The sequence below is a fragment of the Myripristis murdjan genome, chromosome 13 (assembly GCF_902150065.1).
Source record: "Myripristis murdjan chromosome 13, fMyrMur1.1, whole genome shotgun sequence".
Taxonomy (NCBI): domain Eukaryota; kingdom Metazoa; phylum Chordata; class Actinopteri; order Holocentriformes; family Holocentridae; genus Myripristis; species Myripristis murdjan.
Genome location: NC_043992.1, coordinates 35,269,174 through 35,283,995, shown reverse-complemented (window position 1 = coordinate 35,283,995; position 14,822 = coordinate 35,269,174). Strand labels below are relative to the sequence as shown.

At 40.6% G+C, this 14,822-nt stretch overlaps 2 protein-coding genes across 2 annotated transcripts in view; both read right to left on the bottom strand.

Moving 5' to 3' along the window:
- The window catches only part of nbeab (neurobeachin b), a 138,068-nt gene extending 124,931 nt beyond the window's left edge, over positions 1 to 13,137 (bottom strand). Inside the window, exons 1-6 of the mRNA XM_030067259.1 lie at positions 13,026 to 13,137; positions 10,544 to 10,712; positions 3,352 to 3,431; positions 2,417 to 2,479; positions 1,948 to 2,045; positions 1,389 to 1,481 (exon numbers count right to left, since the gene is read on the bottom strand). Of these exons, the coding sequence (XP_029923119.1) occupies positions 1,389 to 1,481; positions 1,948 to 2,045; positions 2,417 to 2,479; positions 3,352 to 3,431; positions 10,544 to 10,616 (407 nt within the window). The 5' untranslated portion in view covers positions 10,617 to 10,712; positions 13,026 to 13,137. The remainder of the gene's footprint in view (positions 1 to 1,388; positions 1,482 to 1,947; positions 2,046 to 2,416; positions 2,480 to 3,351; positions 3,432 to 10,543; positions 10,713 to 13,025) is intronic.
- The window catches only part of LOC115369758 (neurobeachin-like), an 88,156-nt gene continuing 86,341 nt past the window's right edge, over positions 13,008 to 14,822 (bottom strand). The window contains exons 11-12 of the mRNA XM_030066424.1: positions 14,530 to 14,638; positions 13,008 to 13,178 (exon numbers count right to left, since the gene is read on the bottom strand). Coding sequence (XP_029922284.1) covers positions 13,008 to 13,178; positions 14,530 to 14,638 — 280 coding nt within the window. The remainder of the gene's footprint in view (positions 13,179 to 14,529; positions 14,639 to 14,822) is intronic.

The following is a 14,822-nucleotide window of genomic DNA, read 5'->3' as shown; positions in this document are numbered from 1 at the left end:
AAAGCACTTTCTTGTTCCATAAAGGTAGTTTGAATCATCAGTAAAGACAGATGTGAAAATGAAGGCACATCCCTTTAAATATGAAAAATGCATAGGTGAGATACGGGAAAGACTGAATATCCCTGCTGTGAATGAGATAGCGAAAGATAAAGAGATAGCGTTGGAGAGAGGAAATTTACATGTAAAACAATAGACTCCATGTTTCTTTGATGGCCATGACTCAAATACAAAGCTTAATATATCATATCTTTTGTGTCAGCTTCTCATATTCTTTGAGTTAATGTTTATGGTTTGGGCGAAGGTAAATGCTTTGTACGACCAACATCAGACGTTCATATTAGGTTCATGTCATAAGTCTTGCCCTCACTTTCATCTGTTTGTTTTCCAGTTATTCTCTTCTACATTGGCCTGAAAAAGTAGAAATTTTAACTCATACAACTAATCTTTAATTATAGATTATATCTTATTGACTATTTGACTTATCAGCCCAGATTGTACTAACAACATCAAAAATTATGGAATTAATAAGCTGTGGTGTCACAAATTCAATTATCAAAAACTAATAACCTTAACAAAGCATAGCAGAGCCCTTTTAAATTCTTTATGAGCTACACTAGAGCTCACATTAAACTAGGGTAGTGTTTTAATATTTAAGAAAGCTCTTAAAGTGAAGGGTGAAGGGGGGCTTTCTTGAAGCACATAGCTCCCTTGAGGATGCAGGCCTTTCATTTGTGCTCAAGGCAGTCTTGCATGGAGCAGCTGGGCTTTCACCTGCCTTTTCCCCATATTCAGCAGGCCTCAGTACCACCACAGCACCTGATGCCCCACCACTTACTGCACAACACACCTCCTTTTCCTCCCCATCCATCCGTTCATTCTGTATTTCAGGCTCTCCACCCAGCGGCATTCTCTCCTCTCTCTATGCTGTACACCATATAAAGTCTATCCTGACATCCAGCTAGGTAGTTTAGCAATTTATTTCATTCTGTGGGACAGTGACTTGGACCTCTTCCACCCCTCTCTTATCTGAAGTAGTGGTTATAGGGCACATGGCCAAGAATTCAGGTGTTCTACAAACAACTGCATCCTAATTTGCAAGACTGGCATCCTGTCAAGAGGTTCTGGCTTCTCTAATTGTACACATTTTCAAAGAAGTAACAGATGAATCACCTCTCTGAATACAAGACTTGATTTACAATTTTTGGTTACTAACATAACAGCCTGTAATACTTTAGTCACTCTGCTACCCATTACATGGTCTTGGAGGAGTTTTGAATGGCAAGAAAACATAAACAACAGTGTTAGGACCTATTTTTCAGAACATCTGGGGATCCATTAATCTTCCTACATGTCAGGTTTGAGTGGTTGGTAGTTACATAGTTACTTACTTGTGGCCCAAATGCTTTAGGAAGTACCCAAGGACTTTGAGGGACTGCACTCGAATGCTTTCACTTTTAGAGGCCAAGAGCTTGTAGATTACCCTGCAATAGATGCAAACAGCAAAAGCTGACAATGGCACGCTCTCTTGACAAAATTAAGTTTAGCCCTGTTGATGAAAAGGCCCGACACTGGTTAGCTGACTGCCTCTTTCCTTCTGAGTGAATTTACATTAGCGTTAAGTGAATGTCCTAATGAAAACAGCAGCCTTTCCACAAAGAATATCCTCAGAACTCACAAGCAGTAATGGTACTTGATTGTGCATTTACTTTTCATAGGATCACACAGGCTATGTTTGATCATCCATGTCATATCATGAGATAAATATGTTAATATTGTTATTTTTCCATGCAGATTCTTTTTTCTTCCTGAAGATATGAATTATTCATGCATGTATCATGTGGGCACGCTGTAACAGCAAAAGAATTAGGCAGATAGGTTTATGTGAAATCACCTCTTTATTTTGTGCCAGAACAGCAAAAGGATTGTGTTTTCCCCCGAGGGGCTTACCGTATTCCATTTTTCTGGTCGAAAGCAGGGATCATGGAGGCTGGATGCTCAGACATGAGGGCCACAAGCAGCTGCAAAACATCATGCAAATTTTCATCCTGCCGGAAAAACCAGGGAAGAGAGAGAGGTAGTGGGTTAGAGGGAGACAAAGAGAGAGAGAATTAGGATTTTTCTTTTGTACTTTGCTCAGAATTTGTAAATGCAACTGCTGCAGGGACAGAACAATAGAGGTATTTGTCTTGTACCCAGAAGCTGCAGAGGCATCTGCAACAGCAGGCATGCCTCTGGGCCCCAGGTATGTTTTACAACAGTGAAGCAACTGTGGCTGGCCATGAAAATACACTAATTACAACGGTAACTCAAAAGACTCACTCAAAGATTAAATGTGACCTTGAGGCCTGGTGTGTCGCAGAGACAGAATGTGGAGTAATACAGTATGTGAATTCACGTGGAACAGAGACAAACCTACCTCATGCATTGTTAACAAATAGTTCAGGATGCTCTGAAGCTCATCCTCCTTCACACCTCGGTCCTGAAAGAATACCAAAGTAGAGAGGGAGAGAGAGAGAGAGAGAGAGAGATAAATAATATCCTTCAAAAGGGAAATGGCCTGAAGGGTCATTACATTGCAAATGTATGCCTGAAAATATTCTGACCAAGAGACAGTGTAGCCAGGGTTTGCAAATGTATCTTGTAGCTATATAGTTTTTTTTTTTCTTTTTTTTCATTTTGGTACAGCTTGAAGGTGACGCTTTATGAGAAATTTCTGGAAGAACATTTAGTGTTTTGCCCTCCAGTGTGTCCATTTTTGTTGTGGTGTTTAGATGGAATGTGCAATTGAAACACCTCTGACGAAAACATTGATTCCCTGTTATTGATTGCAACAAAACAGACTGAATAGCTTGATAATTACTGTTTGCCTAGGAAGCCCATCTGGGTGATGACATCTAGGCTCCAAGCTTATTTTCTGTCCGGTGTTAAAATTCCTCTTATTTCTGCCTTGCCCTGAAGGGCCTGACAGGATAATTATCTGCAGAGAAAGGGCATGCTGGGATGTGGGCAGCAACACAGATATTTAAACTGTCCTGTACCAAAAAAAAAAAAAAAAAAAAAAAATCCTGTATAAGCCTCAACTAGTGTGTAGATGCCATGTTCATGAATGACGTGTTTCCAAGGAAAATACAGACACCACACACCAAATTGTCTGACATCTCACACCTTTGTTTTGGAAGAAATACTGCAATAAAATGATTAAGAAGCAGATCAACAGACATGTCAGTTTCTCCTTCAGGGATCTTTTTGAAGGAAAACACAGGGAGAGTTGACTATGCCAGTGTTTTCCTTGTGCACAACAAAATGTAGGACCGTTGGGAGCTATGAGGCATGGAGACAGGTGGGAAATACCTTCAGGATGAGCTGCTTGAGGAACAGCAGCATGAACGCCCGCAGAGAAATTATCTCTTTTTGGGTAGGCCTTGGTCCATCTGTGGTGAGAGAGAAAGAGAGAAAAACAGATAGTGTTGGAGCCAAATGAGAGGCTTTCCTGTTGTTTGCATATTTTTCATTCTTCCATGATTTTGTCTATACCCTAGAGCAGTGATAGTCAACCGGCGGCCCGCGGGCCAAATCCACCCAGAAGAATATTAATGAACTCAGAAAATGTGAGGAGGAAAAAACGTGCTCCGGTATTTAGGATATGTAGCATTTTTTTTCCTATAGTGAAGCAACACCAAAACAACTGAGATGGAAATAATTTTATTAGGAATGATTTACCGACCCCAAATGTGCATTGGACCTGCAGGTTCTAAAGATGCTATAAATCCACCTGTCAGCTTATTATTAGTTACCTGCAAGTAGCTTACACAACCTGATACAGGAGCAAGGCCTACTTCACTCACAAAGCTGTGTTTGCTGGTCAGCAGATTGATGAGACTAGGTTGTAGCAGTAGTCAAGGACAGGTGAAGCTGAAATGAATTCTAGTCTTTTATGAATGGAAAGTGGCTTGTGCTGTATCTTCATGCAAGCATGGGGACAATGTTTTCCACAAATCAGGACACAAAATAATGCAATAACGCATAATAATGCATATTAGCATCAAAACAAACTAAAGTTGATTAATATTTCCTGCCAATCATGACTGTACTCTGCAACTACATTTTGGGAATTGGAGGCCAGGGTAGGGGTCTGCACTCTACTGAGAGAATTTTCTGGTTAAGTATCTCGATACTATTGTACTATGGATTTCCCATATGTTTTAGTCTTTCAAGACTGTTCACACTGATATAGGCTTTAATAAACATAACATTCATTTTGTAAAAATATGAAAATATTCAACAATAATAAGCCTAAATAAATTTCAGTTTTGTTACTTCAAAGTCTACCCCCTACAGTGTCTGCTTAGAAAAATTCTGACTCTTGGATAAATGTGGTTGATGACCCCTGCCCTGGAGCTTTTCGTTAATTTTACTCATTTTATTCTTTTTCTAAAGTAGCACTTGCCATCTGAGCTTTGAAAAAAGATGTAGGTCCATTCGTATGAAATGCTTTGAATCAAAAAGTTCACCATCAAGACTTAATGCATGTTGATTGAACAAAATATATAAGGAACTGCAACTTGTTTTGGTAATAATGCATTATTTTTATATTTTTCTAGAACAAATGATGTGTAAACAATTGTGTTTGATTGTGTCTGTATGTGTGATTTTTTATATTTTAGAAGAAAAAGTATAGTCTTATATTACTGCATGTGTTTATTTCATGTATATACATGTATAGCTAAAAGTCCTGAAGCGCTGACTCAAATCGGGGTTTATAAACTATAATTGAACTAAACTAAACAAAAAAGAAAAAAGAAAAACAAATCTAATGAACAGCTTTTGAATTCTAACTTGAATATGCGTAAAACAAAATAATAAATAAATAAATATCTTCAGCTTCATTCATACTATCATCAGCTTCACCTGGATTTATTGGATTAAGCTTTGATGTGCTGTTTAAATGATTCACCTTGTTTTACCAACAGTCTAGACAAGACTTGTTGGCATGACTATGACGGCACATAAAGTAATCCCTCAGTAAACACACACAGGAAAACAACTTGTACAAATATTAATTAAAGTCTATTTTGTTTATAAAGCACATTTCAAGTCCAGGTAAGCTAATTCAGGGCATTCAGTCCAAATCAGTTCATCACTCAAGCCACATGCAAGGTCAGTGTGCAGTGCAGGTAGCCCTGGCCACAGTGCAGTGCCCAGGCAGCAGCCCAACATCACCATGGTCACATCTGCCCATCACGCTGGCCAGTATCTCATTAAAGCTACCCAGAATGCTTCTGCCAATTCAAGGTCACTTTGGCACTTTGAAGTTAACTTCACATAGCAATCCATCCTTGTCACAAAACTCATCTGACAGGCCAAACACTGTCAGCAGGTATACATATGCTGCACAAATAAAGACGAATGACAGAATATGGCACATGACAGAGGGCACTGATTAGCTGTCATTTCGCAGATATGCAGCTGTGTATATCCAGTAGACAGAAGAATTATTCCGACACCATCAGATCCTATTCGATATGCGGGGATCCCTTGTTGTTGTTAAACAAAAAGGGTGCTGCACGCACACTGAGTAAACCCACTAATGGGCTGCAGTCACAGACAGATCAATATGACACACAGCTATTCAGACAGGCCCATCACAAAACACAGGATATGCCACCCATTACCAATGGTTGCAATACACACAAGAGTGCCCTCAGGATTAGCAATACTTTCAATGCAGCACGAAGACTCCATTTTAATGGTGCAACCTGGCAGGGGTGTCATGCTTTCATTCACTAATTTCATCCTGCAGGGCAAGGTCTGCACACACTGACCAACTCTGCTGCATTTCCACAGGTATCGGATACCAGTAACTGAGCCAAATACAACAGCACTGGACTCTCTGGGGAGCAGGCCATTGTGCTCAATGCCTTTCTTTTTTACTCCGCACTGATAAACTCCAAACCTTTGCTTGACTGGACACATGTTCATCTAAAATGGGGGGCAGCGCCATAATGACAGATACAACATTAGCAGACACCTGACCATCCTGCTGCTCTAGAAACCAATCAATGTAATCAATGCTGAGACTCCCTGATGTTGCAGGAGGATGCTAAGTGCCGCTGCAGCCGACACTGATTAATAGACTGAGAAAGGAAAACCCAGTGCAGGGACAGAGCCCGACATGGAAGGGATGATAAGAGCATCATTACCACAGCCACTGCATCCAAGTTATTCACAACCAATTATGCTCAGCAGCTACGCTCAGCTCTTGTTTTTCATTCACAGATTGCTTTACTTCCTGTATCCCAAGGGCAGAGAGAGAAAGAGTTTATTGAAAAATGATTTATGTCCACAGGATTAATGCAGGAGTCGTATTTCAAGTTATGATTGTTGGTAATAAAACCATGGCATGCACAATAGCATACTTCCTGTATACTTGTGCAAACTAGCCCATTAAACTGAAATTGATGAGAATAATTTCATTTTTCACTCCCTAAATGATTCTAGATAACAAAAGGCTGATTAAATTTTCAACATCTTCTTGATCAACAAGTATTTTTTTAACACAGCAACAAAAATAGGTTTCCAGCCTTTTTGTCACATTTAAACTGTTTTTAACATCACTTAACAACCTGATCTGTTCTAGCCTGGAGTGTGGCAAATTTGAATTAGACACAATCTCTTTACATACCATGAGACAGACCCAAAATAAACATGTTGGGAAAACAGGCATTAAAAGTGAATGGGTAAAGCTGCCCTTTGTTTCAACAGCTATTTTATTGTGCCACTTAACTGCGGAGGAAACCAGTGGAGTTTCCAGGTTGGAATGTGTAAATCTGACGCCAGACAAAAAGGAGCACCCATGCTCAGGAAATCCATTCTCTGGCTGCAGTCAGGAATTTCTGTCTTATATGAGGATAATTCAGCACAATGAAGGTGAACACAAAAATCAGTTCAAAGCATTTCTCTGTTTCTGTCTCAGTCACTTCCCCCTGCAATGAAATAAGGAGGAGCTTGCTGGAATTGACCAGTCGTGGTGACTGGTTAAACAGCTGTGCTTTTGGTCTCATTACTTATTATTTGGTGAAACAAAGGCAAAAGCGAGAGGGACACAGAGAGAGAGAGAGAGAGAGAGAGAGAAATGGAGGAAGAAATTACATCTTAGCTCGTAGGTACATGTCAAAGACTGAGAAAAGTTGAGCAATAAACATCTGTGTGTGAGTGCTGGCAATAATTCTGTGTATAAGCCAATGATACATGGCTTTAATTTGATGGGACTCTCTATTAGGACCTGAGAAAAAGAATAGGAAGAGGCAGAGTGACTAGCTGGAGGAGCTCCGTTCTAAAAGTCCTCTCTGTGTTCCTATAATTGAACACTTCATTATCTGCTTGGCTCTCTCTCTCTCTTTGTCTGTCTCTTTGTTTGGCTATTTCTCACTGTGGAAGGACAGAGAGAAAAACTGACCTGCCAAATCAAGCACAGATCAATGGAAACAGAAAACACTCTGAAAATTACCTACAGCAGGAAAATGATCCATCTCAAGATATGTTTTCCCCAGCAATTTTCCACTATTTTCTCAGCCCATTAAAATCTCTGTGGGATTCCAGGACAATCAACAACATATTTACACGTGTTTGAGAAGGCTACAGTTAGAGAAGATTTAACTAAAGAGCTTTTCAGAGGCAGCTGTCTCACAAATATGGATTGTAGCACAATAAATCATTGTTAATGAAGTAATGTGTGAGTCTGAGTGTGTGTGTGTGTATGTGTGTATGTGTGTGTGAGTTGCCCAGCATTCCATCAGATCTGGGCATCAGAGCCTTGCAACAACCGCTGTATCTGTTCTGTCGCTCACATTACTACGACTTTGCTGCCATAAAAACTCGAGCTGTGGTGCTTCCGGTGTGGCAAACTCCCAAGACTCATGTGGCCTTTAACAGTTTATGAAATCTCCATCAACAAAGTGGAAAAGCTGGAGAGAGTGATCAGCACACATGTGAAACAGTGGCTTGGACTTCCATGTTGCTTACGTCCTGTTGGACTGTATGGGAATGGCAAATTATGATTACCAGTTGCATCTTGTGGAAGAATTCAAATGCACCAAAACAAGGTTGGTCATGACCTTCACTGAATCCAAAGATACTGTTGAACAGTGACCCCCCGTATGGCAAAGGGGAGGAGGTGCATCCCATCTGAAGCCGTTCAGAGAGCTGAGTCTGTTCTTCACTTAAGGGTGGGCCCCCTCCTTCTTTGACCTCCTTTTTTGTTGATGGAGGGCTGATCTTGGGCCCGTCTCAAAAGCAAAATCAGAGCAGAGGAGATGGCTCATAGTCTAGGAGGTGAGAAGACAGGAGGAAGCAGAGAGACACACTGCGACTATCTCGATGGCCAGGCAAGGTTAAGTGACTCTCTGAGAGAGCCTGGAAAAGAGGAAACTCAGGTGGTGTGACATCTGGGAGATGGAGGGATTGCAGATAAGTTTTGTCATCAGAGCCACTTATTACCAACTTATGAACATCAGGAGTAAATGTCAATTTCATATTATTTGTACCAGCATGCCAGCCTACTGGATTGGAATGCCAGGTATCACCACTGAGCCCATGAGAAACATCAAAGAAGGAGGAGGCCCACCTAATGATGCCAACAACGTACCTACCCTCCCTTTCACCACTCCAGTCCCACTGAAACACTGACCTATAGCCTTCAAGTAGAAAACAAAGCAACCCAACAAAATACTGATTTCAAATTAGAGGAACTGTACGAAATGCCCTACTAACAATGATTAGAGTTACATTATGTAAAAACTGTATTTAAACACAGTATTTAAATATCCAGAATAAGAACACAGCCTTTCATACAGTTTTCAAAATGCTGGTGTTATATCCTTAGCTAAGTATCAATTATTGTCCCTAAACTGCATGTAAGCACAGTAACACTAGTCCAAAGGCTCTATCGGCATACTGTAAAAGCTTCATGCATTTCAGTCCACCAATGCTGACAGTTATTGCATGAACATTTATTGTTTTTATGTGACTATGACTGTGTTGGTACAGTGACTTTGCTTGTCCCACTTCACTTAGAATTATATTGCGATTGTTAGCCTATATTACAGATCCCCCCAATGCACACACAGATCCACAGAGACAAAGAAACATACACAAAACCAACAAACCAACATCTTGCCATGAGGTCCAACAGCTCATGTTGACATCTTTGAACAAATCATATGGCTGCTTGTTCTTCACAATGCTGCTACATAAAACAGAAGTACATTTCCCCAAACATGTGATTTATACAACAGAATCTATTATTCAACAGTCATAACTGCAAAAAACATATGTATCTAGAGTGCCCAATGCTTTAGAAAAGATAGAAATAAAGCCATGGGAAAAGTTCCTGTGATGTCCAGGCTAAAAATAGCCCACCGTCCTAGAACATGAGCTCTAGATAGGTTTGAGCTTTCATCTCTTATTAAGTCATGTAAAGTTCCCTTGCACAGTGTAAGAAGGGATAAGGGACAGATTAAAATGAGGGAAATGAGGGACTGTGGAAAGACTTAACTTAGAGATACGTATGCTAGTGTTATCACCGTTAACCTCTCTCATTACATACAACAACCTTTCTGAAGTCAGTCTGGACAGATCGGGTGCACTGACATGTATAAAATTATATAAAATCTTTGTTATATTTAGCTCTGGCACCGGTTCTGACTTTGTTCCTGTCCTATGAAAAAAAAATATTGTTTGCAATATTCATAGTCTTTCTTTGATAAGAAGTATTAGTAAATAATGTTGATGAAGGGAAAGGTTTGGAAGCAATAAACAATGGTATATGATTATACTGTATGGTATAAGTGATACATCATTGTAATCAGAGTAAAAGCTTTAAGTTGCAGTAAGCAGAATTCATCAAAACTTAGTACAGAACAAACCGATCCCTTGGTGCCCGTACAAAACAGCCCCTAAACCAAGACACAGATTGCTTCAGAAAAGAAGAATGGAGCACAAAAAGAAAACGACAGTTCAAGGACACTTTCACTTCCAGCACAGCCTGCCTGGTGATGTGCTGTTGCTTCATAGAGTGAGGATGCCAGTCATATCACTGGCCCAGGTTTCAGAGTCCTAACACCCACACCAAGCCCCCCACCGGGGATGACAGTATTGATGTGGCATGTCTGCCTGACTGTCATCTCCAGTGATGGCCACAGTCCTAACAGTTGACAGGCAAGAGCTTCCATGTGGAGATGACTCATTTCAAATTTGGGGGAGCTGTTGCCATTTCAGAAAGACACTTTTATGGCAGTCTGTGACTGTGCACAATGATTGTGATTGGTTCAATCCCAGTGATTTCCTTTCCAAAAGATTGAGCTTTAGTTGGACAAGCGTTCAGATAGTACGGAAATAGTTCAGAAAAACAAAACAAAACAAAGCAAGAAAATCAAATGTAGTAAGACAAAGACACGGCATTCCACAGCAAAAAAAAGACAATAACAAAACTGAGCTGAACATTTTTTAAAGAGAAAGAAGAATGCAGAATGCTGAATGTGCTCACCAAGGCCCTTTGGCACGATGCCACTGCTGTCTGCAGGGTTGATGGCCCAGTAGTAGTACTTGAGAGTATGCATGAGCTGGAGCACTGTGCCCACTCGACGGATCGTGGTGTAGATGGTCGCTGTGCCGATGAACTCAGCAGAAAGGTATGTGTACAGAGAGAGCTGGACCTGGAATGGGAATGCACACACACACATGTCCATGTTATTAACTTGATAATGCTATATTTATTAGAGCTTGGTAGTGGCACTGATTTCCCAGTTTGATTTGATTTGATTCGATTCTGATTCACAGGGTCCTGATTCAATACTGATTCTAACTGTTGCTACTGAATGTGCTTTTATAGTGTTTTTAAATGTGCTATAGAAACAAATTTGACTTGCAATTTAGTCAGCTGATCTATAGGACGGAATGTATGCTACAAATAGCATAACATCTTCAAATAGCATAACATCTTCATAAAAGCATAGGTTGAAAAACTGACCTGATCATAAAATCAGTATCTTTAATGAGCCCGGTAATGTACATACTAGGACAGCAGAATCCACTGCACCGATGCTTATACTTTCCAGAATCAACAAGATATTCTACTGAGCTGGACTATAACAACTGAGGCTATCACATTTGCAGGTGCATGAAAAGGGCAGACACATTTCCACTGACCCTGTGTTACTTGACTTCATAATTGTCCCAGCTCCACTCTGTTCAGTAATGATGTTCAGCGTGTCCTCTGTAATTAGCAACAGTCCTGACAATAATTCTTATTCCCACTACAGTCATTCCAACATACAACACCAAGGACCTTTTGCCATTTGTCAGAAATTACAAGATATTAACGAGTCAAATGTGAGTAATGATGAAAGGAGGCAGCAGTGCAGTTAGGATGTGAGCATGATTTGATGTGGTGTGAGGCCAGTGAAATTAAACACTGGAGATAACTGAATACCACATTGTTGGTAATGTAATTTCCAAGAGAACCGAAAAGTAGAATGCACTCATGAAATTAGTTTTGTCTAGCGGGACATGGCTAGCTAGGACAAGGTCAGTTGACCCATGTAATTAATACACACTGCATGCTTCCATCATTGACTCTGCCTGCTCTCTGTGTCGTGTGCTGCTTGAGGAACAGGACGGAGGAAATGTGGACTATGTGGCATCTCCTGAGGGAAGAAGCCAGCGTAGCTCTCTGTGCCGATGTGGCTAAAAGCGCTCTAACCCACTTCATTACCTCTGCTGCATTTCTCGCTCTTTTTTTCCTCTCTCTTTCTGTGCTCCATTTTGGAGTGTCACAGGCCAGCCTCCAGACACTTCTGTATTTATTTCCTCCCTTTATTTATTCATGGCAAAGCCCCACCGGCAGCATTGCTGAGGCAAATGTATTCGCCACATAAACTCAGCTCCTTTGATATACCTCATCCACTTTTTTCACGGGTCATTATAAAATGGGGGAAAAAAATCACTCTGGAACATTTAAAAAACTTCTTTGGGTTTAGGACAAGAGTGTGAAAGAAAGCAATCAACTCTGCAGCCATGAAATTTCTAATAAATGTGAGAATATATGTAGCCGGAGTGGTGTGTGTAAATGCTGCACTCCAATCAACAGATTTCATTTTGCCATATGTAATGCTTGGCACTCAACGTCTGTGGGTCTTTATGCTCAAACTGTTGAGGGGTTAAACTTGAAAACATTAATTATTTTGACAACTTCAACATAACCCTGCCTTTGGCTCATTACTAACATTGGTTTGCAGTAGTAGCAAAGTATGGGTAGAAAATGTGCCTGTCTTCAGTAATCATATTTGAGCACTGTTTCTTTTCATTACCACCCACACATACTGTAATCAGCTGCTGCCATGGAGAATTTGACTAACGCAGTCACCAGTGTGATATGCACTCTACAACATGCAAGCTGCCACCCATGTTTCCTTGGAATTCAAGTCAAATGTCAGGAATTAAACTGTGATTTCAATTTCAGCAGATATCCATCTTAACAAGCCATTTAGTTTCATATTCAGACTTAACATTTTGTTTTTCTTAAAATGAGTGAGAAAAATCTGTCAGTATCCACTGCAGTTTCACTCGTTTTTTGTTGTTGTTTTTTTTCACTTGTAATTTTTTTCTGGGAAAACCTATAAATATGTTGAAATAAGGTCAAATAAGACAGATCAGACCACTAGTATCAAGAAAACTACTCTTGATTCAAGAAAATTGTGGGAATAAGTTCATTAGCATTGGAAACAATACCAATTATCTCACCTCACTGACAGATTTGTTTCACTTATCTTAAGAAAGACAAGATTTCAAGACTGATTGTGAGGCTAAATGACTTAATATGATGGAGATTTTTTGCAGCATTTAAAGAGGCATTCTATTGTGAACAATCTTGCATCATGAGAGCACTGTTGGAGCCTCAAGTGTTCGAAAGCTCCTAATAAGCATCCGCTCCAGCCTCCTCACGTGTAACGCTACCTGGCCGAGCTCACCTTGGCAGGGGTGTGGATCCAGATGGCAGCATTGAATAGGATGTGGTCACACAGCTGCTTGAGCAGTGGTGCCCCATGCGTCAGACCATCCAGATACTTCGCAAAGGATAGGAACTGCTCCAGTACAGCCCTGGTGATGTGTGCACGTGATGACTGCAGGAAGCACAGATTCATGTCAAATTATACTCATCATGTCAGACCAATCAGGGTTTTTAACCCTGGTTACTGATAGTGACTGTATTACATCGAGCATATAGTTCACATGATTGCATGTCACAAAGTGTCCCCATGCACTATATGAAGTTTATGGTCCTGTGAGGGTCAGAGAGTACTGCATCCTCTTATTACTTGCTGTAAAGATAAGTCATAGCTCCCGGTTGCCAGCCCACAATTCCTCTTTTATATGATGTTTCTGGAAGTGTCTTGATTCTACCTGATTTTTGTAAAATGGATGATTAATGAATTGATTTATTGAGTCACTTTGTCAATCAGTAAATATAAAGATACGAAAAACAGGGCAAGTTATAGAGGCTTGACTTTGCAGTGCATCAGAGAATTTCACTTTGATGAGTACCATTACCATTCTTGTCTAGCACCTGTTCCCTGCCCAGGTGGGGGCTGAGTGAGGGCAGAAGAGAGGGAAAAACGGAGGGAGAGGGAGAAGGGTAGGTGTGGCATAAACAGATCAGGAACAGATGGTGCGATATGTGGAAGTGTGAAACCTGGCAGCGGGAAGGAGGCAAGAAAGAAACGGCAGCTCTCAGGTGTCGTCTCTGCCTGGCTGTTAGTTAACAGCAGCTGCAGCCAGCAGGCAGGCAAGTCACTGAGTGACAAAGTGGAGTCATTTCTCAATGCTCCAAAAGAGCCAACACTCTAGGGAGGCCAGCAAGCTGCTAGATCTGCATCACAAAATGGGTAAATAAAGATTGATGCGTAAAGAGAAAGAAAACAGGGGAGAAAGAGAAGAGAGGTAGTCTTGTAGTTTTCTCCCCCTGGCTCTGTTCATTTCAAAGATACATGTTCAGGGCACAGGCCGCTGCTACCAGCAATGCAAGATCAGAGTGTGTTGACAGGATTTGGAAGGTGCAAGCTAGATACTGTGAGGACTGATGGTGTGGAAGCAAAGGAAGTTTCAATGCCAAATGACTTTTTCAGTTTATCAAAAACTTCTGTAAACTCTGCACAACAGTACACAATTTTTCTATTATCATCTAACTCTAAAGAGAAACAAAGAATTGCTCCTAGTCATTTTTCAAAACGCTGTTCAAGGTCAGAAATGATAAACTCGTGAGTTTACTTGTTCCTTGACCATGGAGCTCCAGTATGTTGAAGTTTCTTTGATAGTTTTTTTTAATGAGAGGGAAGGTAAAGTCAACAAGACTCCAAAGTGCATCATTTGACATGAAATTGATCAACTTCTAATCAACTTCTAAATTGATGAATGGCAATTTATACAGAAAACATGATGTTTCATATTATTAATGTTATGGGGGCTCCACTGTACCTTCTCAAGCAGGTACCCGATCACCAGAAAGCCTTTCCCTCCGAGCATCTGCTCCTGCATTGCCACGGAGCTCTTGAGCAGCTCGACCAGGAAGGCCAGGAGAGTGGCACTGCAAAACAAGAACAAATAATCTCTCACATGGAGCTAAAATAGCCATCTATTTACAGGCAATATATTCTTTTTTGAACTCAGCCATCAGGTAATGAAGGAGTTACTCCCTAAACAGCAGTAGCACAAGGAGATAATGTGGAAGACAGAAAACACTAAACCAAGGTCATTTTCAGAAGATGTCA